This window comes from Danio rerio, chromosome 5, assembly GCF_052040795.2.
Source record: "Danio rerio strain M-AB ecotype USA chromosome 5, GRCz13ab, whole genome shotgun sequence".
Classification (NCBI taxonomy): Eukaryota; Metazoa; Chordata; class Actinopteri; order Cypriniformes; family Danionidae; genus Danio; species Danio rerio.
In genome coordinates this window covers 21,949,268-21,972,500 of record NC_141025.1, presented here as the reverse complement: position 1 = coordinate 21,972,500, position 23,233 = coordinate 21,949,268, and the positions used below count along the sequence as shown (strand labels likewise).

Here is a 23,233-nt window from a genome sequence, read left to right as displayed (position 1 = left end):
GTGAAATGGCTATACATCGTGTTTGCTGGCCTCACGCATCACGCACCTGTCAGTCAGTCAGTCAGCACGTAACCTTGAAGGTTTAAACAAATGATGTACAGCAATACTACAGTTACAGAAAAGTTTGCGCTGTTATAATTCACGTACCCTTTAATACGTTTTAGTGCGATTGTTACCCGCTATTAAAAAATATAATGTTTTGAATGAGAAGCTGTAATGTAGCCATGGCGGGATCAATTTTAGCGTGGCGCCCTGCCATGGAAGAATGAATGTAGCTGAAACAATGAAGTAACATGATCTGCACGAATTTCCACTATTGAGGAAAAAAATGCTTACAAAGTCACTGAAGATCAAAAATGGCCTCAATATCTTTTTGCTTTTATCAAAAGAAACTTGTGTAGATTTGAAACAAGTAGAGGGGTAGTAATTGATCATTTTTGTGTGAACTAACCCTTTAAAGAGGGTTATTCAATTCATATTTATTTCCATAGTGCTTTCACAATGTAGATTGTGTCAAAGCAGCTTAACATAGAAGTTCTAGTAAACTGAAATTGTGTCAGTTCAGTTTTCAGAGTTTAAGTTCAGTTTAGTTCAGTGCAGTGCGGTGCGGTTTAATTTTCACTGCTGAAAGTCCAAACACTGAAGAGCAAATGCATCGATGTGCAGCTCCACAAGTCCCAATCCAAGCAAGCCAGTGACGAGGTACAAACTTCACCAATTGATGAAGTGAAGGAAAAAACCTTGAGAGAAACAGGCTGTATTGGGCACAACTATGGAACACAATCAATGCCAAAAGTCTTGAATTAAAAAGCTTTTGTTTTTATTTATGTAAAAAAAAATTTACATAACATGCGAATGCATTAAACGAGCGTCTTCAGTTATTATTTAAACGCAGCTATGTCAGGATTGGGATAGGTTATAATATATGGCATGGGAGTCAAATGCTCCGAGGATGCTAAAGATTGCAGAACAACGTCTGTCGCTGGACCCGAGGAGTAAGATTTACGCGATCACCAGCTGGCTTCTGTTACACAAGGGCAAATATAGATGACTAAAACCTCATTTACTCATTTTACTCATACTTTTTATTATTTACAATGTCCAAGGCATTGATATTAATATTCAATTCTACTTTTGTGCCTTTATTAGCTTTTTTCTCGCCTGTTTACTCGGTTAAAAATCTTACATTATTCCATCTCCACCTGCTGGTGAAAGCTAGAGCAGCTGGCGATCTTCAATCTGCAATCTATTGCTTCTCCTGCAGTTCCCGGATGTAATGTTAAATTTTAACAGTCGAATTTGAACCACTGATTTTATGGAAGCGAATATTTGAACTGAAATAAAATGAACTGAAAATGACCTTTTGAATATTATACATCGTATTTTAAAGGTTATTGAATATTTTGTAAGTGAAATCTGAAAAATGAATATGAATTATTGAAGTTTTAAGTATGAAAACGTGTTTGAAATATTTTTCATTGAAATATTCACAGCTTAAATAAACAGCTATGTTAAATTTCAGGACCTAAAAATTCAAACCCTGGAATTCAAGTCATTAAAATGCAAGAACTTGTTAATACGGTGTATTATTTTTTTCAGTTTGTGCTATTCAACAAGCTTTTTAATTCAAGACTTTTGGCATTGATTTTGTTCCATACACAACCATTTCTCCTCTGGCCAAACTTCCTGTGCGGAGCTGCAGTCTAAGCGTCATTCCCTAAACATATTAGTTCTTCATGGGCATCAATAATTATATGAAGAACCTTTAAGGTGACCCATACATCGTACGATTCGTACCCAACTGAACTGTACCACTCAGTGGAAACAAGGCAACATGGCTTAATGTACCTTAACATCAACAAGAGAAACCCAAATTTCTGTCAAACTTTTCTTATGATTAACACTAACTATTGTCAAAAGAACAATATCACGTTAAGCGTTTTCTCCACAATTGAAGTCCATAATAAGGAAAGACTAAATGTAACTAAACAACAACCGTGGGAAACCAAATTTTAAAAATGGCTGTTTATAAAATTTTATTTTATTTCTAATAGATTAACCCTTGCTGTTAAAAGAATGCGCTTGTGCATGTCATTGACATCCCCACAACAACATAGGTGAAAACGCTTAACACAATATTGCTCACTTTAGCTGCTCATTCTTTTGCTTGTAGTGCTAATAACAAGTAAAATTTGATTGAAATGTAATTTTCCCTGCTTGTTGTTAAGATGCATTAAGCCACATTACGATTTTCCTTATAATGGACTGCAATGGAGGAGAAAACACTTAATGTGATGTTTTTCACTTCATTTATGGAATTAGGACACAGTCTTTCTACAGTAGTTAGGGAAAATTACAAGAAAAGTTTGACAGAAATTTGGGTTTCTTTGATTGATTTTTAGGTACATTAAGCCATGTTAGGCTTTTTCACGTTAAATGTTTTAAAATGTCCCCATAACCCCATTGAACAAAGGAGATTTTTAGATTTTATATATATTTATATATATATATATATATATATATATATATATATATATATATATATATATATATATATATATATATATATACACTTAACCATTTTACTATAAGGTTCATTAGGAAACCCCTTATCTAATGACATCTTTACAAAACCCACATTATTATATTATTCAAGAGCGAAAATAGTTAATAATAACACAATTTATATTATTCAACCAATATAATATAGTTTTCGACAAAGTGTTGAGTTTTAATTTGCAAAGGGAAATTTACAAGTACACATGAAAAACCTGTCAATCACACAGCTGAGCTCTCACATAATCTGAGATATAAAACCAAAAGCATTCACTTACCAGTTATAAGAACTGTTTTTCCATCTAACCTCTTTAGATCAGTGCAATACCTTCTCCGTTTCATCCATTTCAATACTAAAAAGCACACAAGTGCGGAAATTATAGTGTATAACAGATACATGCTCTTGTAGCTAAACTAGCATGAAATAAACTGTCTTCTGTAAAGAAAATGCTTTCAATTAAAACAATTCTGCTTTGTGGCCTACACCGTTAGGTCATTCGCGAGTGAAATTTAGAGTTCAGACTTTAAATTTTTGTTGATTTTTCGAAAGATATATTGTAGCATCAGAGCTTGTGTTTACTGTCTGATACTGTGTAGCCATAGCCACATTTGTTAGATTGTCGTACAGTCGCGACGGCAGGGGGCGCAGGCGTGCGCTCATCATGTATCTGACACTAGCTCGCGGTAGAGGGAGATTGTTACAGTCTGCGGTTTACACATGGATCTGTGTACAGTACACCAGTTTGAGTTGATAAATCGCAATTATGACCATTGTTAACTTTTCTTTGGAAGATGCTGATGCAGTTCTGAAGTCTGTTGTTTTAGAGGATCAGTTTTCATCTGACGTCAAAGACACGCTAAGGAGTTTCTTGCTGAAGCTCACTGAAAATGGCAGGTACTGTTTAGAAAAGTGATGTATTTTGTATCATTTTGCTGTTAAAATGGTAATTTGCATGCTGTGTTGTGTTTTGTTATACATTTGATAAATTAAATATGATTTGGGGTGATTGCTGAATACTTCGAAGTTTTTTTATCCCATTCAAGTTAATTTTGTCAGTGTAAACAATGAAAATTAATTGAAGTAATACTTAATTTGTACATTTATTTGACCTTATAGAAGTGTATGGTAATAATTTTCTGTTTACATCTACTTTTTATATAATTTCTTTAATTTAGAGAGTAATAAATGACACTCATGTAACAGAATCTGCATTATACCGTATAACAAAACTTTATCTTATATTGCAGCCTAAGTTAATCCCAATCGCAATTATTCACAACATCTATTTTTTTAAATATTTTAGCAGACTATTGATTAATGACTATTAGTTTTTGATATAAATTTAAAATATTATCTTGATGGAACTGAATGACTTATAACAAACCACATATTTCGAGCAAAAGTTAATTCAATACCTAAGAAAACCTTAAGAAATTTCCCCCGGTTTCACAGACAAGGCTTAAGCCTAGTCCTAGATTGAAATGTAAGTCTGAGCTATTTCAACTGAAATAAAATGCACTGATTGATTTTTAAATATATCAGTGGCTTTGTTTTGTCTCAAGATGCACACCAGTAGTGTTTTTTTTTTCTAAGCATGTTTATAAAAATTACTTAATTTTCCTAATTGAACTAGGGCCTAATCCTGACTAGTCTTATCCCTGTCTGTAAAACCGGGTCTTTATGGAACACAATCAGCACTTACACACCAAAATATAAATAAAAACATTTGTAATAAAATTGAAAACAATAAAATAAATTTTATTCTTATTTGTTGCATGCAGGTCTGGTGTCATTTGGACAACTCAAGTAATCTAGAAAAAGCGTGAAAACTGTGTGTGTGTGTGTGTCTGTGTGTGTCTGTGTGTGTCTGTGTGTGTGTGTGTATGTATGTATATATATATATATATATATATATATATATATATATATATATATATATATATATATATTAAAAAAACGAATGCATCGCTGTAGTGATAAAAACAGTATGACTGTAAAGCTTTACACAGAGAGTAAGAGAAAAAATGCTGTTTTATTTGCAGGATCACAGGTAAACGGAGCAGAGACCGCTCGCTGGAGGAGGCTTCACAGATCCTGCAGAAGATCCCAAAAGAAGCACTTCATTCCTTACAGCCTCCTGCTCTTCATCGACTGATTCAGCTTATTCTGGCCTTACAGTTAGAAGCAGTGACCACTTCATCTGCCTGCCGCAAATTAGACCAAGTACTTTCACCTTTGATTCAACATGACAGATTTCTTTTATTGCCATTATACTGTTTGATTGGTTTGCCTTAAAACAACACTGTCTTAACTCTGTTTCACAGATGCTTCAGGTTTTCGCTGTAATAAACCACTCCGTTGTCTTTGAGGAAGTTAAACAGTGTCTGCTGAACATTTTGCACCAAAAACAGGTTCATAATAATAACAACAATACTATTACTACAGTTTTTAGGTTTTAGGTTTAATTAAAGACCCTTTATTGTTCTTTTGCAGGTGTTTTCATTAAAAGATCTTCAGATAAGTGAGTGTGCCTCAGTTCACTTATATTACACAGAGCTCTTTATTTAATATAATATTTCATATTTGTATTGTTATAATAATAGTAGTGGTGTGTGTTCTGTGTCAGTCTGTATGTTCTTGGAGGACAGCACAATAGGACGAGAAGTTCTGAAGTCTGAATGCACCACCCTGCTTGGTAAAGTCGCTGAGCTGATTCCTGTTGTTATGTCAGATGAAGCATCCAGAAATGGACCCTTGTGCTACCAGATGGTTAAGGTAGAAACTCTAAGTTAGTTTAGCACTTTTGGGGGGATCCTTGTAATGGAGTGTTTGTGGGAAAGTGTGTGACTAAAGAAAATGAGTCAAAATATGAGTCAAATAATGTTCTATCATGATTTTAGGGTAACGTAATCTTTACATAAATATATTTTTTCACTTTCCAAAACCTTTTCTTTTAATGTTTCTTGTTGACGGAATGATTGCCACACAGATTGCTGATTCACTAGTAGGCATGGGCAGGTATAAGATTCTGACGGTATGATAACCTTGGGTAAAAGTATCACAATTTCACTGTAAAATATTTTGGATTAATAGCTTTTAATTTAGAGGTTTCTTTTTTGCTGGAGATACTGTTGTTCTAACAATAAATAAAACAGTTGTGAAGAACATGTGAAAAAATAAAAATTACACACATCTTAGGAACGGTATAACAGAGAACTCTGGCGGTTTTAAAACCTCAACTTTTCCAAACCGCGGTAAACCTTGAAACCGGTTATCATACCATGTTTATTCACTAGTACCATTCAAATGACAACTAAAAACCCATCACCTGCGCAACCACCTGAATCCCTGTGATTAAAACAAGGACCCCCTCTTTCCTCCCACCACGCCATACAAAAGAAAACCTCAAAACATTATGCATTCCTAACTGTGCCTCCCATAGGTGAGTGGGCTTGACACACACACACACACTTTCATCTCTCTGACACTTTAGGTGACACTTGCACCAGTTTTTGTCAGTTTTCTTACACTTTCTTGCAATCACTCCATATCTCTAAAAAAAAAACATTGTGCATTTATGAAGTGTACTTCACACAGGTGAGTGGGCTTGACAAACCACCTCTAAAAACACTCCTCTCTCTATTAAAAAAAAAAAAAAAAAAACACTTCCCCTCCCCTTACTCTAGCACTTTGTTCTCTAAGCACAAACTTTTTTTTGTATAATTAGCACTTCTTGTGTGTACTGTACTCTTCTAGTTGGATTGCAGCATGACTCCTCACCTCGCTTTGGACAAAAACGTCTGCTAAATGTAAATGCAATTATGAATTGTCATTGTTCTTAAAGGGATAGTTCACCCAAGAATCCTTCACTTCACACTTGACACAAAAGAAGAGATATATTCAAGAAAACTGGAAACCAGTGTTCATTGACTTCCACAGTATTTGTTTTTCCTACTATAGAAGTCAATGTTTTTTCAGCTTTTTTCAAAATATCTTTTAATATATGTGTGTTCAACCGAATAAAGAAATACATAAAAGTTTGGAACTACTAGAGGGTCAGTAAATAGTGAGTAAAGTTTCATTCAGATAAACGATCCCTTTAAAATACATAAAAGAATATGTGGGGAAGTGTCTGAGGCATGCATGTAAGGAGGAAATAGTGTGTTTCTTACAGGTTGTTTATTAAGCCACTCGCCTGTGTGGAGCACACTCAGAATTGCACAATGTTTTCCCCCCAAAATTAATTGTTTATATAAGAAAGTGTTCGTTGCAAATAAATATGGCTTTTATGTTGTTTCCAGGGTTGTCTGCAAGTGTTTCAGCTGCTGCCAGGTGAAGTGGCGCAGTTGGTCTACAGTAAAGACAGTGTAAATATTACTGCAAGGGGTATTCTGGAGTTCCTGATGAGGATTATCTTGGGAGAGGTTCGTGCTTTTGGTTGCTGCTAGATTCTTTAAAAACCTCCAACTAAAATGATTGCATTTAGCATGCAGAGACGATTTTTGCTACTCATGTTTGTCAGGTTTCCAGCAGAGATACACGGCTGTTGGCAGGCACTGCGGTTGCAATGCTGCTCAGCACTGCAACAGACAGTCAGTGTGCTGGATCAGCTGCCTGGAGTCTACTACAAATCACTAAAACAGGTCAGCTACAGTTTTTAAAGGCACTAAATGTGATATATGTCTAAATGCCAGGTCTGAAAATACAGATTTTTGCATTCTGGTTCCTAAATTTAGCATGTGATTATCAGTCATTTTTTCTGTATATTACTTTTTATATTATAAACCACATCGAAATACAATTTACAAAAGTTTTGTATATATATATATATATATATATATATATATATATATATATATATATATATATATATATATATATATATATATATATATATATATATATATATGTATGTATATGAATATGTATATATAAAACGCATATTAAATGCCTATAATATCTAAACCAACACACGCCTCCCACCAGTGCCGATATACAGCCATATTGCACTGCTACTCGTGTGATATTGCTCATATATATAAATGCACACACAAATGCAAGCATGCGTTTATTTTAGAGATTGTTTATTTAAATTTAGATATAAAGTGTGTGTGTGTGTGTGTGTTTGTGTGTGTGTGTTTGTGTTTGTGTTTGTGTGTGTGTGTGTGTGTGTGTGTGTGTGTGTGTGTGTGTGTGTGTGTGTGTGTGTGTGTGTGTGTGATAAAATTATATATACATTTTAAAATCTAGGCAACAAAAATGTTTGTATAGTTTGTATAGTATATGTGTGTATTACATATACATAATAAATAAATATAATACACACACATAAGCTGTCATTTAATCTTTGCCTAGCACTACTAAATACCTATGATGTGGCTATGATGTTTCAGACTGTTGTGACTAAAGAAATGTCAAATAACATTCCATCATCATTTAGAGTTGCATAAATCTTTTATGAATTGTTATTATTCTTTAAAGAATAGTTAATATTACACTGAATCCTTCACTTCAATTTCTTCTATTGAACACAAAAGAAGATATTTTGAAGAAAGCTGAAAACTGGTAATCGTTGACCTCGTTTTATTTTTCCCCTAATATTCATGTCTTTAGTTACAGTTTTTCAGCTTTCTTTAGAGTATAATCTTTTGGGTTCAGCAGAATAAAGAAACCCATAAAGGTTTGGAACCATCTGAGGCTCATTAATTAGCAGGCTTGTTACGATAAGTTATATTTGTTGTGCGATTTATTGTCATAGAAATTATTGCGATAAGTGATATTATTGTAATTTTAAGACCAATTTATGCCTGTTTATATAATGATTCAACAACAGGTTTTACATTAGCACAAAAATAAATACATTCAAGGCACAAAAACCACATCTATATGTATATTTGGCTCTAATGTTATTCGTGACTCATAACTTTTCAGGACCTGGACTGCAGATTTGAAACAGTTTACTTTGACACCTCTTCAAAACTGGTAGTAGTTTTCCGGACAAATGTGAAAATTAACTTTTTCTGATCTATTAACAAAAATAAAATGTTTCCTGAACTCGCTGCCACCACCAACAGAGATTAGATGAGATGAGATGACAGAAGCTGCATAATTGGCTCAAATTTTTAAGTCATTAATTTTTTATGCAACATCATGGACAATATATACTGAGTGGCCAAAATTATTGAGGTCATGTCCATGTACTGCACAATAAGTCGATGTATTGATTATTGTGACAGGCCTATTAAATAGGGAGTAAATTTTTTTACTATACCTTAAAATGCATAAAAGAATAAGTGATCCTATTATATGTTATTATATTTGAAAAAAGTGTTTTGTTTGTTTGTTTTTAACCAAATTAGGTAGAAATATATAATGTAATATCTGTATTTCCTAGGAATGTAAGGGTTTAACATTGTCATAAAACACTATCATTTCCTAATCTTTTATTACAGTACATCACTGTTTTAATAAATAAATAAATTTTAAAAAACCTGAGCAACAAACTTCACTGTTGTTTCCTTAATAACAAGTTAAACAGTCTCATTGTCATTCCTTCAATATATTATGTTATTGAATATTGGAGCATGTCTAGAATACATATAAAGATTTAGTAAGCTAAGTAAATCCATTTAGATTCCATGTTACCTGCCTGATGCTCATAATATGTGAAATGTGTGCTCCACAGAGCCGTGGCGGCTGACAGTAGGTGAACTACAGGTAAACTGCAGCTCCAGATGTCAGGACGGGGTGGACAGATTGGCTGTCTGCAGGGGCTTGTTAACATGCTGCAAAAATGACGTTCTTGTCAGTCGCCACAGCAACCAGAAGGTACAAAACACATCGACTTCTGTCTCTAAGATTGATCCCAAGTGTGCAACATATAATTACTTCCTCCTTCTTCTGTTTTATCAGACTTGCTTTCTGCTCCATGGGTTGCTCCCCTTCATCTCGGCCCTTTGTGAAGAAAAGCTGGACTGTCATTACTTTGTTTTTCAAGGTTTCTATCGTCCTGCGTCATTCTGTAGATTGCTGGGTCTCTGCTTGACTGTGGTGAAGGTAGTTATTGGTTGTATTCATATGTGTTTTCTAGTGTTTACGATTTGGCTGAAGAGGCTGAAAGAGTGTCTCAGTGAGGTTTGGGAAGTTACCGGTGCACCTTTAGATTCAGACCTCCAGCACCGTCTAACGCAAATCATTTGGAGGAATTCAGAGAGTCCGGTAAGCCTTTTGTGTGCTGAGAAACTTACATTTTTATTTTATTTTAAGGTATTTGGATTTTGAATAAACTTTTTTATTAGAACCATATGTGGTAACACTTTTGAATAATTGTCCATTAGTTGAAGGGGCACCTATTTTACCCCAGTTTGAAGATATAAGATACATTAAGTCTTTTGTTAAAGTTCAAAACATCCATAAGATTTTTTATTATAGCTTTCAGATTATTACGCCCCAAGTCTAGGGGAAACGAAAAGGGCATAATAAACGAAGAACAAACAAATGTGTTGGGGTGGTGGATTTCCCAAACTAAACAAAACTTAAAGCAAAAGATTCCCTTTGGTCGACAACCAAACTCACACACTCAATTGAGAGTATATATGAAGATATTTATTATAGAAAAATAGGGTTTATATAAACGAGCATTTCGTCAGGGTGACCACAGGCCAAAATAACAAACAAAAGAATCTATAAAATAAATCCACTAAATTACCTATTACTATTTAAAGAAACATACAAGAATCTTACCTGACTCCCTAATATAAACAAAGTCAAAAGTAATCAAATAAATAGGCAGGTCACCCCTACACGCTCAAACTCTCAATAAATATTCAAGCATAGGATGGTCATCAATACAAAGGTGATAATTGTTGGTCGTCGGCCGAAGGGGTGAGGGAAACCCAGGAGCTCCACTCCAAACACCTAACGCAGCAGAAATGAGCTCTCCGATTCCTGCCGGAAGCTCCGTTTTATACAGGCCTCGTAGACCAGCAGCCAATCAAAGCAGGGAATCACGCCGGCGTGGTAGCCTATAAGACATCAGAAAAACAGCAAGGAGGCGGGACAAAAGAAAAAGGTGTACAATCCGCAATAATAAAAAAAATAAATAAACTTCAGTCGTAACACAGATCATTAGAATTCTCAGCTCTGAGCACAGATTAGCTGTTTTTGTCAGATGAACAGCACAGTGACAGACACCAAGGAAGCAGATCTCACGTAATGTTTGTGAGAAATACTACAGTAAGAACTTTCCCAATGATTATTTGATGTGTTTGTTGTGGAGTTGTGACGCTGAGTCACACACAATGTCATTACAAAGCAGGTACACACACACACACACACACACACATACAGGATATCCATTATGTTAATGTACAAAATAAATCTTGACGTCTACAAAGTGCATCTTCTTTAATTATTGTACTAACCTGCAGCTGTGGTGATGAAGTAAAGATGGTAAAATCGCTGTAATTCATTACAAACATGCACTGTTTTTAAAGCATATTAAACTTGTAAAACTCATTCTTGATCAAATTTGATAATAATTAATGATCAATAATTAATGATCAACAGATCTTTTAATCGCAGTTGTTTTGCCCTAACTGTATCCTGTTTTGTTATTATCACTATATGCGTTCCTTTAGAGACATGTTAATACGGGGCTGTCAGTCAATTCGATTGGCGGGGAAACCTTGAGTAAAAAAGAGACTTATTGTCTTTATATCACTCCAATATGACTGTGGACACACTATACCTGCACAGTTTTTTCCAAACAGCTTACAAAAGAGGATTATCATTGTAGGTGCCCTTTAATGTATTTAGTAACATTAACTAAGTATGAACAATCTTGTAAAGTATTTATTAATCATAGTTTAACATTAACTAATGCATTTTTAAAATCCATAGTTATGCTTGTTAACTTTAGTTCATGCATTTGCATTTAATGCAATGCTAACATGAACTAAAATGAACTAATGTTATTAAACTTAAATAAAATTGACTAAAATGAGCTAAGATATATAAATAACATCATAAATGTATTACTTATTGTTTGTTCATGTTAGTAAATACATTGACTAACATAAACCAATAAACCATTATTTTAAAGTGTTACCCTAGCACATTCACAAAAGTATAAACCATTCAGATTTTCTTCAGATAATTTCAAAGCCTATAATAAATCAACCATAACAGAAAAGCATCCATTCAGCTGGTGTTTTCTTTGTTCTTTTTATTGTAGTTGGATGGTGTTGCAGAGGTGGCACGTAGTGCTTTCTGTCTCTTTATGGAGATCTATGAGAAGGATTGTCAGCACTTTGGGACGGAGAAATCACTTTATGTGGAGTTACTGAAGAGGATTTCAGAGTTGCCTTGGGAGTCAAAAGCAAAGTATTTACCACTTACTGCAGTTTTACCATACACAGGAACAAACAAGGTAAAAACCTAAGAAGAACTTCACATTCTGTCCTGTTTTTATATGTTGCATGTTTAATCATTTTAGATTTGCTATGTATTCTTTTTTAATATTTTATGAACCCCCAAAATGTCAATATTGCAACAGAAGCCAAAGTGTTAAACATGTAAGTTTGGAGTGCTTTATGTTTAATGGATTGTAATCGATAGATGACGATTTTTATCAGGAGAGACTTGAAAGGAAATATTTTGAAATCTAAAAAGTTAACCTTAAAAATGGTTAGATTTTTATCTTATGTCTTATATTTTGCTGCTGATGTCTTTAATGTTTTTATTATTATAGAAAAGTGATTTTTATAAAATGTTGCACATTTGATCTTGTTTTGCCATGAAATACCCAGCGAAGCTGATATGGCAATAAATTTAAAACTCTATACACACTCACCGGCCACTTTATTAGGTTCATCGTACTAGTTCTGGGTTGAACCCCCTTTTGCCTTGAGAACTGCCTTAATCCATTGTGGCATGTATTCTAGAAGGTACTGAAAATATTCCTTAGAGACCAACCGGTCTGACACCAATAACCATGCCATGTTCAAGTCACTTGAATCATTTAATTTCTTCCCCATTATGGTCCTCAGTTTGAAAAGCAGTAGATCGTCTTGACCATGTCTATATGCAATGAGTTTCTGCCATGTGAGGCCGATTAGAAATTTGTGTTAAAGAGCAGATGGACAGGTGTACCTAATAAAGTGGCCTGTGAGTGTTTTTTATTTTTATTATATTAAATAACACTAATGTGGCAGCTCAGTGTTTAGCACTGTTACCTCACTGCAAAACCTTGCTGGTTCAAGTCCCGGCTGGGTCAGTTGGCATTTCTGTGTGGAGTGGCATGTTCTCCTCGTGTTTGCGTGGGTTTTATCCGGGTGCCCCAGTTTTCCCCACAATCCAAAGACATGCACTGTAGGTCAGTTGGATGAATTAAATTGGTTATAGTGTGTGTAAATGTGACAGTGTATGGGTGTTTCTGCTGCATAAAACATATGTTGGAGTTGGGGTTCAGTTTTTAGTTTTTCAGGTTTTAGTTTGTGTTTTCTGTGCACTAGTAGTTTCGTATGATTATTAAAATGTTCTTTTTTTTCCCTTAAAGGTTTTGGAACTGTATCCAGCCCTTCCCTATCACCTCCTTAAATGCCTCTCCACCAATCACCTTTCTCCATGTGCCTCAGAAGTCTACAAGTCCCTTCTCCAGGAACAGAAACGTGAACTTATTATAATTGCATCAAAAGAAGCCCCTCCCACTGACCAGTACTTAGCCAATCAATGGGCTCATCAATGGCAACCAGTCATCCTGGAGGCTTTGACTTCAGAAATAACACTACTTCAAAACAATGCTTCTAGTCATCTCCTGCCAACAACTCTACGCACATTTCCTGGTGCCTTCAATACTCTTTTGTCAGCTCTGAACCCCTCGGCTCCTGGTCACCTTCATGCATGGGCCTGTGTCATGAGCGCACAGCGGGCCACAAGTGGACGTTCACTCTGGGGTGCTGAAAGTTCCCATGTTCACCAGACTCTCCATCTCGCCCTGTGCTCTCTGGATGACAGCGTTCGACTCGCAGCTCTCAACCTCCTCTGCTGCAGTCCAAAGACTAACGAAGCCCCATCACAGCTGGAGTATTCGGCTCTCAGAGACTTCATCCCGCTCAATCTTAACTGCGAATCATCTCCGTTTCGCCAACATCTGCAGGCGGCACTTAGGAAATTCCTGGTCAGAATAAGAGACAGTTGCATGGCGATCATCAAGGGGCGTAATAGTAAAAAAGGGCTGACAGAGGAAGAGGTGGCGGAGATTGAACAAGGAGTCGGTGAGGAATTTTTGAATATTTATAAAATGTATAATTACTGAACATGTATAATTTTATCTATTGTCCAATGAATATAGAACATTAAATGTTTTTGTAACATAGTTACAATCATTGAAATAAAAGTGTGGTCATCTCTTTAGAATTACAAAGATTAGACATTTAACTTCAACTAGGGTGTTGCAAAAAAAATTACACACTACAACTTTACAGCTAAATTATGTATAATTTTTTAGATTTTCTTGATTTTCTTGATCCCCCCCCCCATTTGATCTTTTTATTTAATATTATTCCCTGACATATTCATTAGTGCATTGTTTCTCAACCACGTTCCTGGAGGACCACCAACACTACGTGTTTTGGATGTCTCCATTGTCTTTCACACCCACTTCAGGTCTTTCAGTCTCTGCTTATGAGCTGATGATCAGGTGCATTTAATTATGGAGACATGGGCTGTTTCTCAATTTCAAGAAAGCTGAGAATGGACTTGCGTGTAGAGTGTAGAGCGGTCTTGCCAGGTTACCTCTAAAGAACAAACTTGAGAGGCCACCAGAAAACATAACGCGTCCATTAAAAAATAAGATGCTTCATTTTCTTGATGGTCACATGAGCTTCATGCGTTTTTAATAGGAAATTATTTAAGCATTACCACATTTATACAATGATTTATTGTGTTTTTCACAATAAACTCCTGAGATAAATACTTTAATAATAAATTTATATAAAATGCTGCGCTTCCCTTCTCTTTTATTTAACCAAAATGACTTCTGCGACTTCTCTAGCTGGGAAGTCTGCATTCACGCATCTTTAATATCAAGAACATCACGTGTCCTCCGTTCTTGCGTTTTTGAGTTTTTGAACTAAACTTTGGCAGTTGATGATGACGTTACATGAGAACACGAAGACGCAAGAACACCAAATAAGGCATATTGAGAAACAGCCATAGAGAATGTGCAGAGCTGGTGGGCCTCCAGGAACGTGGTTCTGAAACACTGCATTAGGGTGTACTTGTTTTTGCACCATGATTTTAAGTTATTTTATTAGATTATTATTTACAGTTTTGGTACTGGCTAATATAATAAAAATCCAATTAACCAGATATTGTATTTTTACTAAAAAATACTATATGGTTTAAAAAGAAATATCTGAAAGAGAGATCTGTACTAATTTATTGTTCATTTATTAGTGTTTTATTATAAATGGTTTGATTATGAGTAGTTACTGTAATTAAGTGAGATGTTATCAGCTGGTCTTAAAATTCAGCTCTTTTGTAAGAAGCACTATTAATTTGTTTTGCTAGAAACGTTTAACAAATTTTAAAAGATGTGCAGTTGCAGTGCCCCTTTAATTAGTACTACAGACAGAAGAATAGCATATCTGTTTAGTGAGGTTATGTGTATATTGTTGTGACGCTTTCCCTCAGAGTTTGTTGAGTGGCTCTTCCAGCTTTCCTTGGTTTATTTGAGTCCTGACAGCAGTTACCAGAGGAAAAAGACGGTTCTCCTCCTGCTGTGTGCAGTGCTGGAAACATGCACTGACACCTGGAGTCCTGACAGAAAGAAGGGCCAACCACCTGGTAATGAAACTACTCTGACAAAAACAAAATGGACTGTCATGTATTATGCACAACTATAATATCCCTTGAAGTACCTTTTGAATGCATATTATGGTATATATTTTTTATATTTTATTAATTTATAATTATAAAGATAAACGTTTTCTTAATTGATAAATGAAATGAGAGTTGTTTTTTTCAGCCAATATGTCTACTCTTATAAACTGGGCTAAAGACAGAGGAAAGTGGGATTTCTTCTCAAAGTCAAAGCTATTGGTCTTGATTGGCTGTTTGGAGGATTCGACCAATGAGGTACAGCTAGATGTTTATACACTACCATTCAAAAGTTTCATTTTTCTAAAAAAATTTTTTATACTTTTATTGAGCAAGAGTTAAATAAATTGATTAAAATACAAATTAAGGCATTTATAGGTCATGTTTTAATAATGAAATGTTATAATATACATTTAATCAATAAGATTGATTGGTTATTACACACTGATGTCATTTATCTCATACTAATTATATTGCACTAGCTTACTATGGCGAGGGAGGTGAGCATGTTACAACAATGTTACAATGATTTTTGTGGATCCAGACTTGAGTGTGTCTGTAGAGCGAGTTTTCTCCACCCAGTCTATCATGCATCAGCTGTGATCGCCGTGCATTATGCGCTTAGACCGCATCCGAGGCTGTTTATATTGTTTATTTTGTTGGGCTGAACTGAAACTCTGATAACTGAACTGACACTGTTTCTATTTACTATGATCTGTTATGTGAAGCTGCTTTGATACAATCTACATTGTAAAAGCACTTTACAAATAAAGGTAAACTGAATTAAAATCATTGTTCATGTCACTCATCGGTGAATAATGCCAGAGCCCCGCTGATGTTAGAGCCAATTGCAGCCCTTTCTGTTGACCGAAGGAATGCAATGACCAATCAAAGGCATTTAAGAACTTACTCGACAACTTTCAGAAAGCAAGCGGTATAATATTTACATTAGTTTATTTGCTCAATGCTCATGTTGTTATTTCTGCATGTACTTGAGTTTAGCTTGATACATTTAAAAAGAGTGTTTTCTTTGAGCAGGTAAAAGTTCATGTATCTTACTGCTTGTATTAAAGGACACAATTTTATTACAAATAATATATAAATATAAACATATTTATAAATTTGAATACAATAATTCTTGTGATGTGAAGTAAAATCTAAAATTGTGTATGGAAAGCATCGTCATTGCACTAAGATATCGAACTGAACCGATGATAATCATAATCGAACGGAACCGTGAGACCAGTGTAGGTTCACACTCCTAACTGATTCTACAACAATATGAAGCATTAGAACTCTAAATATTATAAAATAAACAATTATTATAAATAATACACAATGTTTTACCACCAATGACAACAACAAATACAACTTAAGCAGCAAATCAGCATATTCCAATGATTTCTTATGGATCATGTGACTATGAAGAATGGTGGTTGTAAAAATCCAGCTTAGACTTTAAGATTAGTATTTTAAAAAATATTAACATAAACAAAAAATTTAATTGTGTGTAATATTACAGTTTTTTATTATCAAATAAATATACACCAGAAACTTTTGAGTAGTTGAAATCATTGCCCTGGAGTAATTGCACTGAAAGGACTTTTTGAAATTCACTGCACTTGTATAGTGACAATAAAATATCTCTTCTTCTCTATGCAGTTCTAATGAAGTTGTCTGACTTATGGTCTCTGTGCTGTAGATTCGGGAATTGTCCGCAGAGTTGCTTTTCCGATTTTTCCCCTCATCTCTTCCTGATGATGTCACATGTGTGCTGTTCAGCCGAGCAGATCAGCTTCTCCAGAGCCCACGGGTGCAGGAGGCTCAGATGGGGGCACTAATGGTCAAACTACTGCTGCAGAAGTGAGCTACTATTCTCGATTGGTGTTTTTTTTTTTATCATGTCTTTAAAGACATTTTACACTCACTAAGATTGCATGTAATCAATCAAAAATACAGTTAAAAACTGTAATATTGGTAAATAAAAATACTGTATTTGATTTATAACAAATTTTGATACATTTTTTTAATGCAGTGCATGGTTTTTACTTTGACTTTGTTTAATTTTGCATTATAGGGCTGATGGAGTATTTAACCAGGGGGAGAAGCAGTCAGTGAAGCTGATTACATTTCTTCTGTCCAAATTGGAGCAGCATTATCTCACTGCCAGGAGTGACATGTTGCTTGCGGCTCGCACAACACCTGTACATGGTAGGAGCAAATAAAACCAGCATAGAGAACTGGGACCTGTACTATAAAGATGGATTAGCTGGCTAGCAAGTTTGCACCAATCTTTGGTTTTAGGAAACATGAGTTCGACTTTAATCATTCTTTGTTTCCTTGGTATTATTAAGCAGCTAAGCTACCTTCAAGGGAATCTAGCGTAGCCAGACCTCAGACTGAAGGCTGAGCTTTTGCTGCTTTGAATGCTCAAGGACCACCCACTATGTTATTGGTTGTTGATTTAACCAACCAATCATGTTTCATTTTGTGCCGTGCCATAGGGGTGTGAACCTACACTGGTCTCATGGTTCGGTTCAGTTACGATTATCATGCCATCGATTCAGTTCAATTCGATATCTCAGTGCATCACAGTGCATTGACGATGCTTTCCATACATAATAAAATTTTTTCTTCACAACAAATTTTTTTTTATTAAAATCTATAAATATATTAATATTTATATTTGTAATACAATTTTGTCCTTTAATACAAGCCATAAGATAAATGAACTGCACCTTTAATTTGACCTGCTCAAAGAAAACAACACTCCAATACATGCACAGAAGACCACACAAGCATTTATAGCAAATAAACTAATGCAAATATTATCCCGCTACCTTTTAGAGCGCTGTTTTACACCCTTATGATTCGTCATTATCTTCAGCCGCTTAACAGAAAGGGCTGCGCATGGCTTTAGAAATGAAAGCGCTGTTCACTGATGAGTCACGCTGAAAGAACAGCCGCGGGGACAGTATATATGTGCGTAATACGCGGTTATCACAGGTAATCCATAATAGACACAGTAGAGAAAACTCGCACCTCAGGCACGCTCATGTCTGAATCCACAAGTATCAGCCGAGAGAAGAGGAAAAGTAACCTCACAAACAGGCCAGCGCAGTGGGTCAGATGTCGAAGTGTGTGAGAGAGAGAGAGGCAGAGATGGATCTTTACAGCATTTCTCCCTAGTTGTGAAATAGTGGCTCGTGTGCTGTGCCTTCTTCAGTGTCAATAAAAGACTTTCCTGAAAACTCACGAGCAGTTAAATTGTCCATAATAAATAATAACCGGTTAGTATCTATTACTAAACCGATATCGAATTGTCCCCATCTGCATCGCGGTGCACCGAAGCAACATTAATTTTGATACCCCTACCGTACCATGTTTTGTGGGCATGGAGATGCAACTTTGCATCATTCATACACGTCTTTAAATGTTTACAACAACGACACATCAATATTCTAAATAATCTCTCCAAAACATGTTGGAAATTGGCAGGACATGAACAGTATAAAGACTTGTTCTGAGATTCATTCATTGTTTTGGTGACGCTTTTGTACATAAATATCAGGCAGACTGAAATGAGTGAAAGTTTTCTTTGTTCTGTAAAAGCAATGTTTTGTTGGATTTGTGAGTATTAACATTGTCTTTCTTTTATCTTTATGACAAAAATGACAGAATATCTGAAGGTTTCCACTGCCAATAATAAAAAAGAGAACATAAGCATACCTGCATGTTTGTGGACATCATGACTTGAAGCTTTTATGCAGTGAATATTGCATACTTTTAATAATCCAGCTTTTAAGTTAAATTCATCGTCATGAAGGGATCCTCACAATAACAGACAGTGTGCAGGCAGTAAATCACTCATTCATCAATGTCTCTGAAAGTTATACATTTATTAATGAGCACTGTCATCAATATAAACATCACAGCTTTTTATCATTTCAGACTTGTTCACAGCAGACTGATTAAGATTGCTGCACATTTGACTCAGAAATCCAGTACAGATAAACTAATCAGCAGATGACTAGAAGATCTGCCAATGCATTTCTGGAAAAGTATGGCATATGCATCAGACATTTAGCCAAAAGTCTGTGGGTGGTGCTTGCCATGATGTCTGAGGCTGAGACTTGCTTCATGGTACCTGAAACCCTGAATTGGTGCAGCTAAACTAAAACATAACTGGCTAGCCAGCTAATCTGGATATCATGTATAGGCTCCAGCCTAATACATTCACCCTAATAAACATAATCAAATCTGTTCACATCAAAGCAAAAGATTTACAACTAATATATCTATAATTGTATGCTGGAATAAGACTGTTCCATAGAGGGTTTTTTTGTCTTCAGGCATTGTAAGTGCTCTGCAGAGGGGTCTGCTGGAGGTGCCAGGGGTCCTGCTAGAGTCAATAACCCACAGTATTGCAGGAGAGCTTGTGCTTTTGTTGGAAAAGCTCACTCTGGTTCTGCTAGGTGTTCTTTATGGCAACCAGGACACTGAGGAGAAAGGTAAACTGAAACCGCAGATGAGACCTGTTTAGTGATTTAAAAAAATTCCTGAAGAGATTTTCTAATAAAAAGCCATGTTTCTTTTTTTCTCAGATGTTCCTCCTTCATTCTGTGACATGGGGAATGCAATCAGCTCACTGATTGGTCAGGGTGGAGTCGATGGGGTGGGGCTTGATGAGGATGGTGAGGAGAATGTGCTGCTGTCTGAGGAACACAGTCTGGTTCTGACCTGCTGCTGGGTCTCCTTGAAGGTAAAGCTCATAAGCCATTTACATCAGGTGTGCCAAACTCTTTTTAGGTTAAGATGGACAATCAGAGAAGATGTCTCTTTGTGTGGGCTGAATTATGTTTGATTAAACCATAATTTGCTCGGTTATATTGATTTGAACGATTGCAGACCAAAATCTTTTAATCATCAATGCATTTCTTTATGCATTTATTTTATTTTATTACATCTATTTAAGTATAACAATACTTAAAAAAATAATCTGTTAAGCATTTCTAGCTATTTTATTTATTTATATATATTTTTGATGATGATGATAATGGCTCATTTAGGGATGCGAGATTGACAAAAAGAAAAAAACGACTTGTTCTTTTTATTTGTCTATTTATTTCATTTCTAGAGATAATTTAAAGATAGTTAGCTTTGTGTTTTTGTGCTCTACTTTGCTGGGATATGTATGGAAGCCCGTTCCTGCCACTAAATAATAAAAAAAAGATTTATTGAAAAAAAACTAACTAAAAAAAAGTTATAAAGTCAGAATTGCGAGTTTTAAAGAAGTTCCCTGTTACGGCAATTGGCCATAAATGAAGTGTTAAAAGTTCTCTGCTTGTGATGTGGTATGGATTTACAGCCCAGTTTTCCTAATAAAGGCCAGGTGGATACAGTATTTAGTTGACACTTTTACTGAACTGAAATATGAACTAATACAGCCCTTTTAGTTTCAGCCCTTTATAATGTCTATGTACGATACATATGTCTGCAGCTTAAAGTACACCACATTAGGGCAATCTTGCAATATGAAACAAATAACAGCTGCGACAAAATGTCAATCATATAATTGTTACACACATGATAGATAAATAATATTGAAATCTAAATTTTAACTTTTGAAGGAATCACACAACCTATAGCTAGTTTCATGTGATCTGTTTAATGCTTTATAATTGCTATTTACACCAAATAGTGCAAATGGCATAATTAAAAAAGCACAAATCCATACGAATAAATAGACAGCCCTGTTCAACTATATATTTCCTTTTTGAAAGTGTAATGAACAATAAAAAGTCGGATATAGGCTTTATGTTGTGATTATGAGCTAATGTGCATGCGTCTTTAAAGCTCCATTTATGGCCAGTCGGCATAACAGGAAACTCGTTTATAACTCAGATTTGCGACTTTATAGCTTAGATTTCTGACTTTATTACTCAGAATTGCAACTTTATATCTTGGAATTCTGTCTTTATAACTCAGAATTGCTACTTAATAACTCTGAATTCCGACTTTACTCAGAATTGCGACTTAACTCAAGGCCTACCATAGATAAATAAATATGATATTAAACACTAGATGGCGACAATTCTCAAGACAAAGCTACTATATAGAAAAAAAATATAATACTAATAAAACATGTACAGAGCATATTTGCCACAATGTTTTGAGTTATAGTGTTGTTTTAACAGCATTATTTTAGGTTTTATTACCCAGAGATTGCTTTCAGTTTGTTAATATGAGTTTTTACAAACAGATTTTCATACTCTATAATATTACACACTGCTAACTTTGTTAAAACAGTTACAATATTATAACAATCCATTAACATTGCAAACCACTAGGTAAATTATCTATCCAAAGCTGTCCTATCTTATATTGATTTCAGTTTTCCAAATAACATTTTGTTTATTTTGTTTCATAATATTATCTTAATTATCTGTAAGATTTTATGATTTTTGAGCTCTTTTTGACACCCCTTGTGATCATATGCATTATTATGAATAACTTAGATATTTACAAGTTTCTACTTTCCTGAAAAAAAGGAAATAGGTATTTTTCTGGGCTCTCTGGTGGAGAGAATCCTGTCACTTCACTGTGAGGAGCTGAAACTGAGTGTGGAGGAGCTCAGGACAGCTTCCAAAGTCTTCAAAGACATCATTCTGAAATGTAGACACTGGGTGAGCACAGTTCATGCAGAAATAAATCAGATTTGTGCTTTTCATGGTGACGTCCCAAAGCTCTTTTTTTTAATTTGTGTGTTTGTGTTTCTCTTCCTCCTTCAGGGGGCAGTGGAGGGCTGCTGTGTGGGCTTCACCAAGTTCTGCAGAGCTTTGTTGAGCAGTTCTGATCCAGACATCCGGCAGATCCCTTCACTTATGCTACAGCAGGTTAGGGCTTCTTCCGAAATCAGGGATACAAGAGACTCTGCTAGAAATGTCAATACCTGAGTAGCGCTTTTTGTTATTTTGCTAAATGTAGGTTAAATAGATACAAAAAAGAATTTAATTGATGCATACTTAATGTTTATTAGTTAAATATCTATTCATATTTTTATGATTTCTAATTTATAAAACAATGTTAAATCTCTACAGTCACTTTTTATAAATATATTCTGAAAATCTTAAATCCATCTATGCTTAATTGAAATTCTATTTCCTTTTAAATGTTACTGACCCATACATTTTTAACATTGATGTATAAGGGGAGTTTCACTTTTCATTTAATTTGGATTTAAAATGTTTATTTTATTTTATGCAGACTAAAAGCAAAGCATTGCTTTATCTATTTATTTTATTTTATGCAGACTAAAAACTTTTACTCATCAAATGATTGCTTTATGCATTTATTTTATTAATATTTTATTATATTTCATTTATTTTATGCAGACCAAAAACTTTTAATCATCAAAGTATTTCTTTATGGATTTATTAAGGTTGATTATTATTATTATTATTGAAATGAAGTGAGTATTGTCAAGCCTTTTTATTATAATGAATCTTGAACATGTATAGAATTGAAATAGAACATTTGACCCATCCAAGTGCACACACAAAGAAGAGTGCTCTCTCTTGTCCTGCAGGGCCTTTCTGTTCTCCAGTCTCCCAGCAGTACATCAGTGACGCGGCGTGCCGCTGGTCTACCCATGCTGATTTTGGGTGTCTTGGCTGCTGAAGACTCCAGCAAATCTCGCCCTTTGTTGGCCCACACCATAAACACCCTACTGGACACAGCCAAAGCTCTTCTGCCCTCAGACTGGGACCAAACTCTTGACTTACCACAGGCACA

General features: G+C 35.0%; 2 protein-coding genes across 5 annotated transcripts in view; one reads left to right on the top strand and one right to left on the bottom strand.

Annotated features, from left to right (window-relative positions):
* si:dkey-174n20.1 overlaps positions 1 to 3,158 on the bottom strand; it is a 6,664-nt gene extending 3,506 nt beyond the window's left edge. The window contains exon 1 of the mRNA NM_001082916.2: positions 2,835 to 3,158. Within this exon, the coding sequence (NP_001076385.2) occupies positions 2,835 to 2,955 (121 nt within the window). The 5' untranslated portion in view covers positions 2,956 to 3,158. The remainder of the gene's footprint in view (positions 1 to 2,834) is intronic.
* An 84-nt stretch (positions 3,159 to 3,242) lies between these two features.
* The window catches only part of si:ch211-225b11.4, a 36,037-nt gene continuing 16,046 nt past the window's right edge, over positions 3,243 to 23,233 (top strand). For all 4 annotated transcript variants that reach the window (XR_015491052.1, XR_015491051.1, XM_087253336.1 and 1 more), the window contains exons 1-21: positions 3,243 to 3,451; positions 4,600 to 4,780; positions 4,882 to 4,968; positions 5,051 to 5,078; positions 5,184 to 5,332; positions 6,859 to 6,981; positions 7,080 to 7,200; positions 9,243 to 9,385; positions 9,470 to 9,554; positions 9,648 to 9,775; positions 11,793 to 11,987; positions 13,116 to 13,833; positions 15,254 to 15,406; positions 15,588 to 15,697; positions 17,142 to 17,302; positions 17,517 to 17,650; positions 19,792 to 19,950; positions 20,044 to 20,201; positions 21,991 to 22,125; positions 22,231 to 22,335; positions 23,028 to 23,228. Coding sequence is in view for 2 of the 4 variants with exons in the window: in XM_087253336.1 (XP_087109462.1) it covers positions 3,321 to 3,451; positions 4,600 to 4,780; positions 4,882 to 4,968; positions 5,051 to 5,078; positions 5,184 to 5,332; positions 6,859 to 6,981; positions 7,080 to 7,200; positions 9,243 to 9,385; positions 9,470 to 9,554; positions 9,648 to 9,775; positions 11,793 to 11,987; positions 13,116 to 13,833; positions 15,254 to 15,406; positions 15,588 to 15,697; positions 17,142 to 17,302; positions 17,517 to 17,650; positions 19,792 to 19,950; positions 20,044 to 20,201; positions 21,991 to 22,125; positions 22,231 to 22,335; positions 23,028 to 23,228 (3,405 nt within the window). In the remaining 2 variants the exon portion in view is untranslated. The remainder of the gene's footprint in view (positions 3,452 to 4,599; positions 4,781 to 4,881; positions 4,969 to 5,050; positions 5,079 to 5,183; positions 5,333 to 6,858; positions 6,982 to 7,079; positions 7,201 to 9,242; positions 9,386 to 9,469; positions 9,555 to 9,647; positions 9,776 to 11,792; positions 11,988 to 13,115; positions 13,834 to 15,253; positions 15,407 to 15,587; positions 15,698 to 17,141; positions 17,303 to 17,516; positions 17,651 to 19,791; positions 19,951 to 20,043; positions 20,202 to 21,990; positions 22,126 to 22,230; positions 22,336 to 23,027; positions 23,229 to 23,233) is intronic.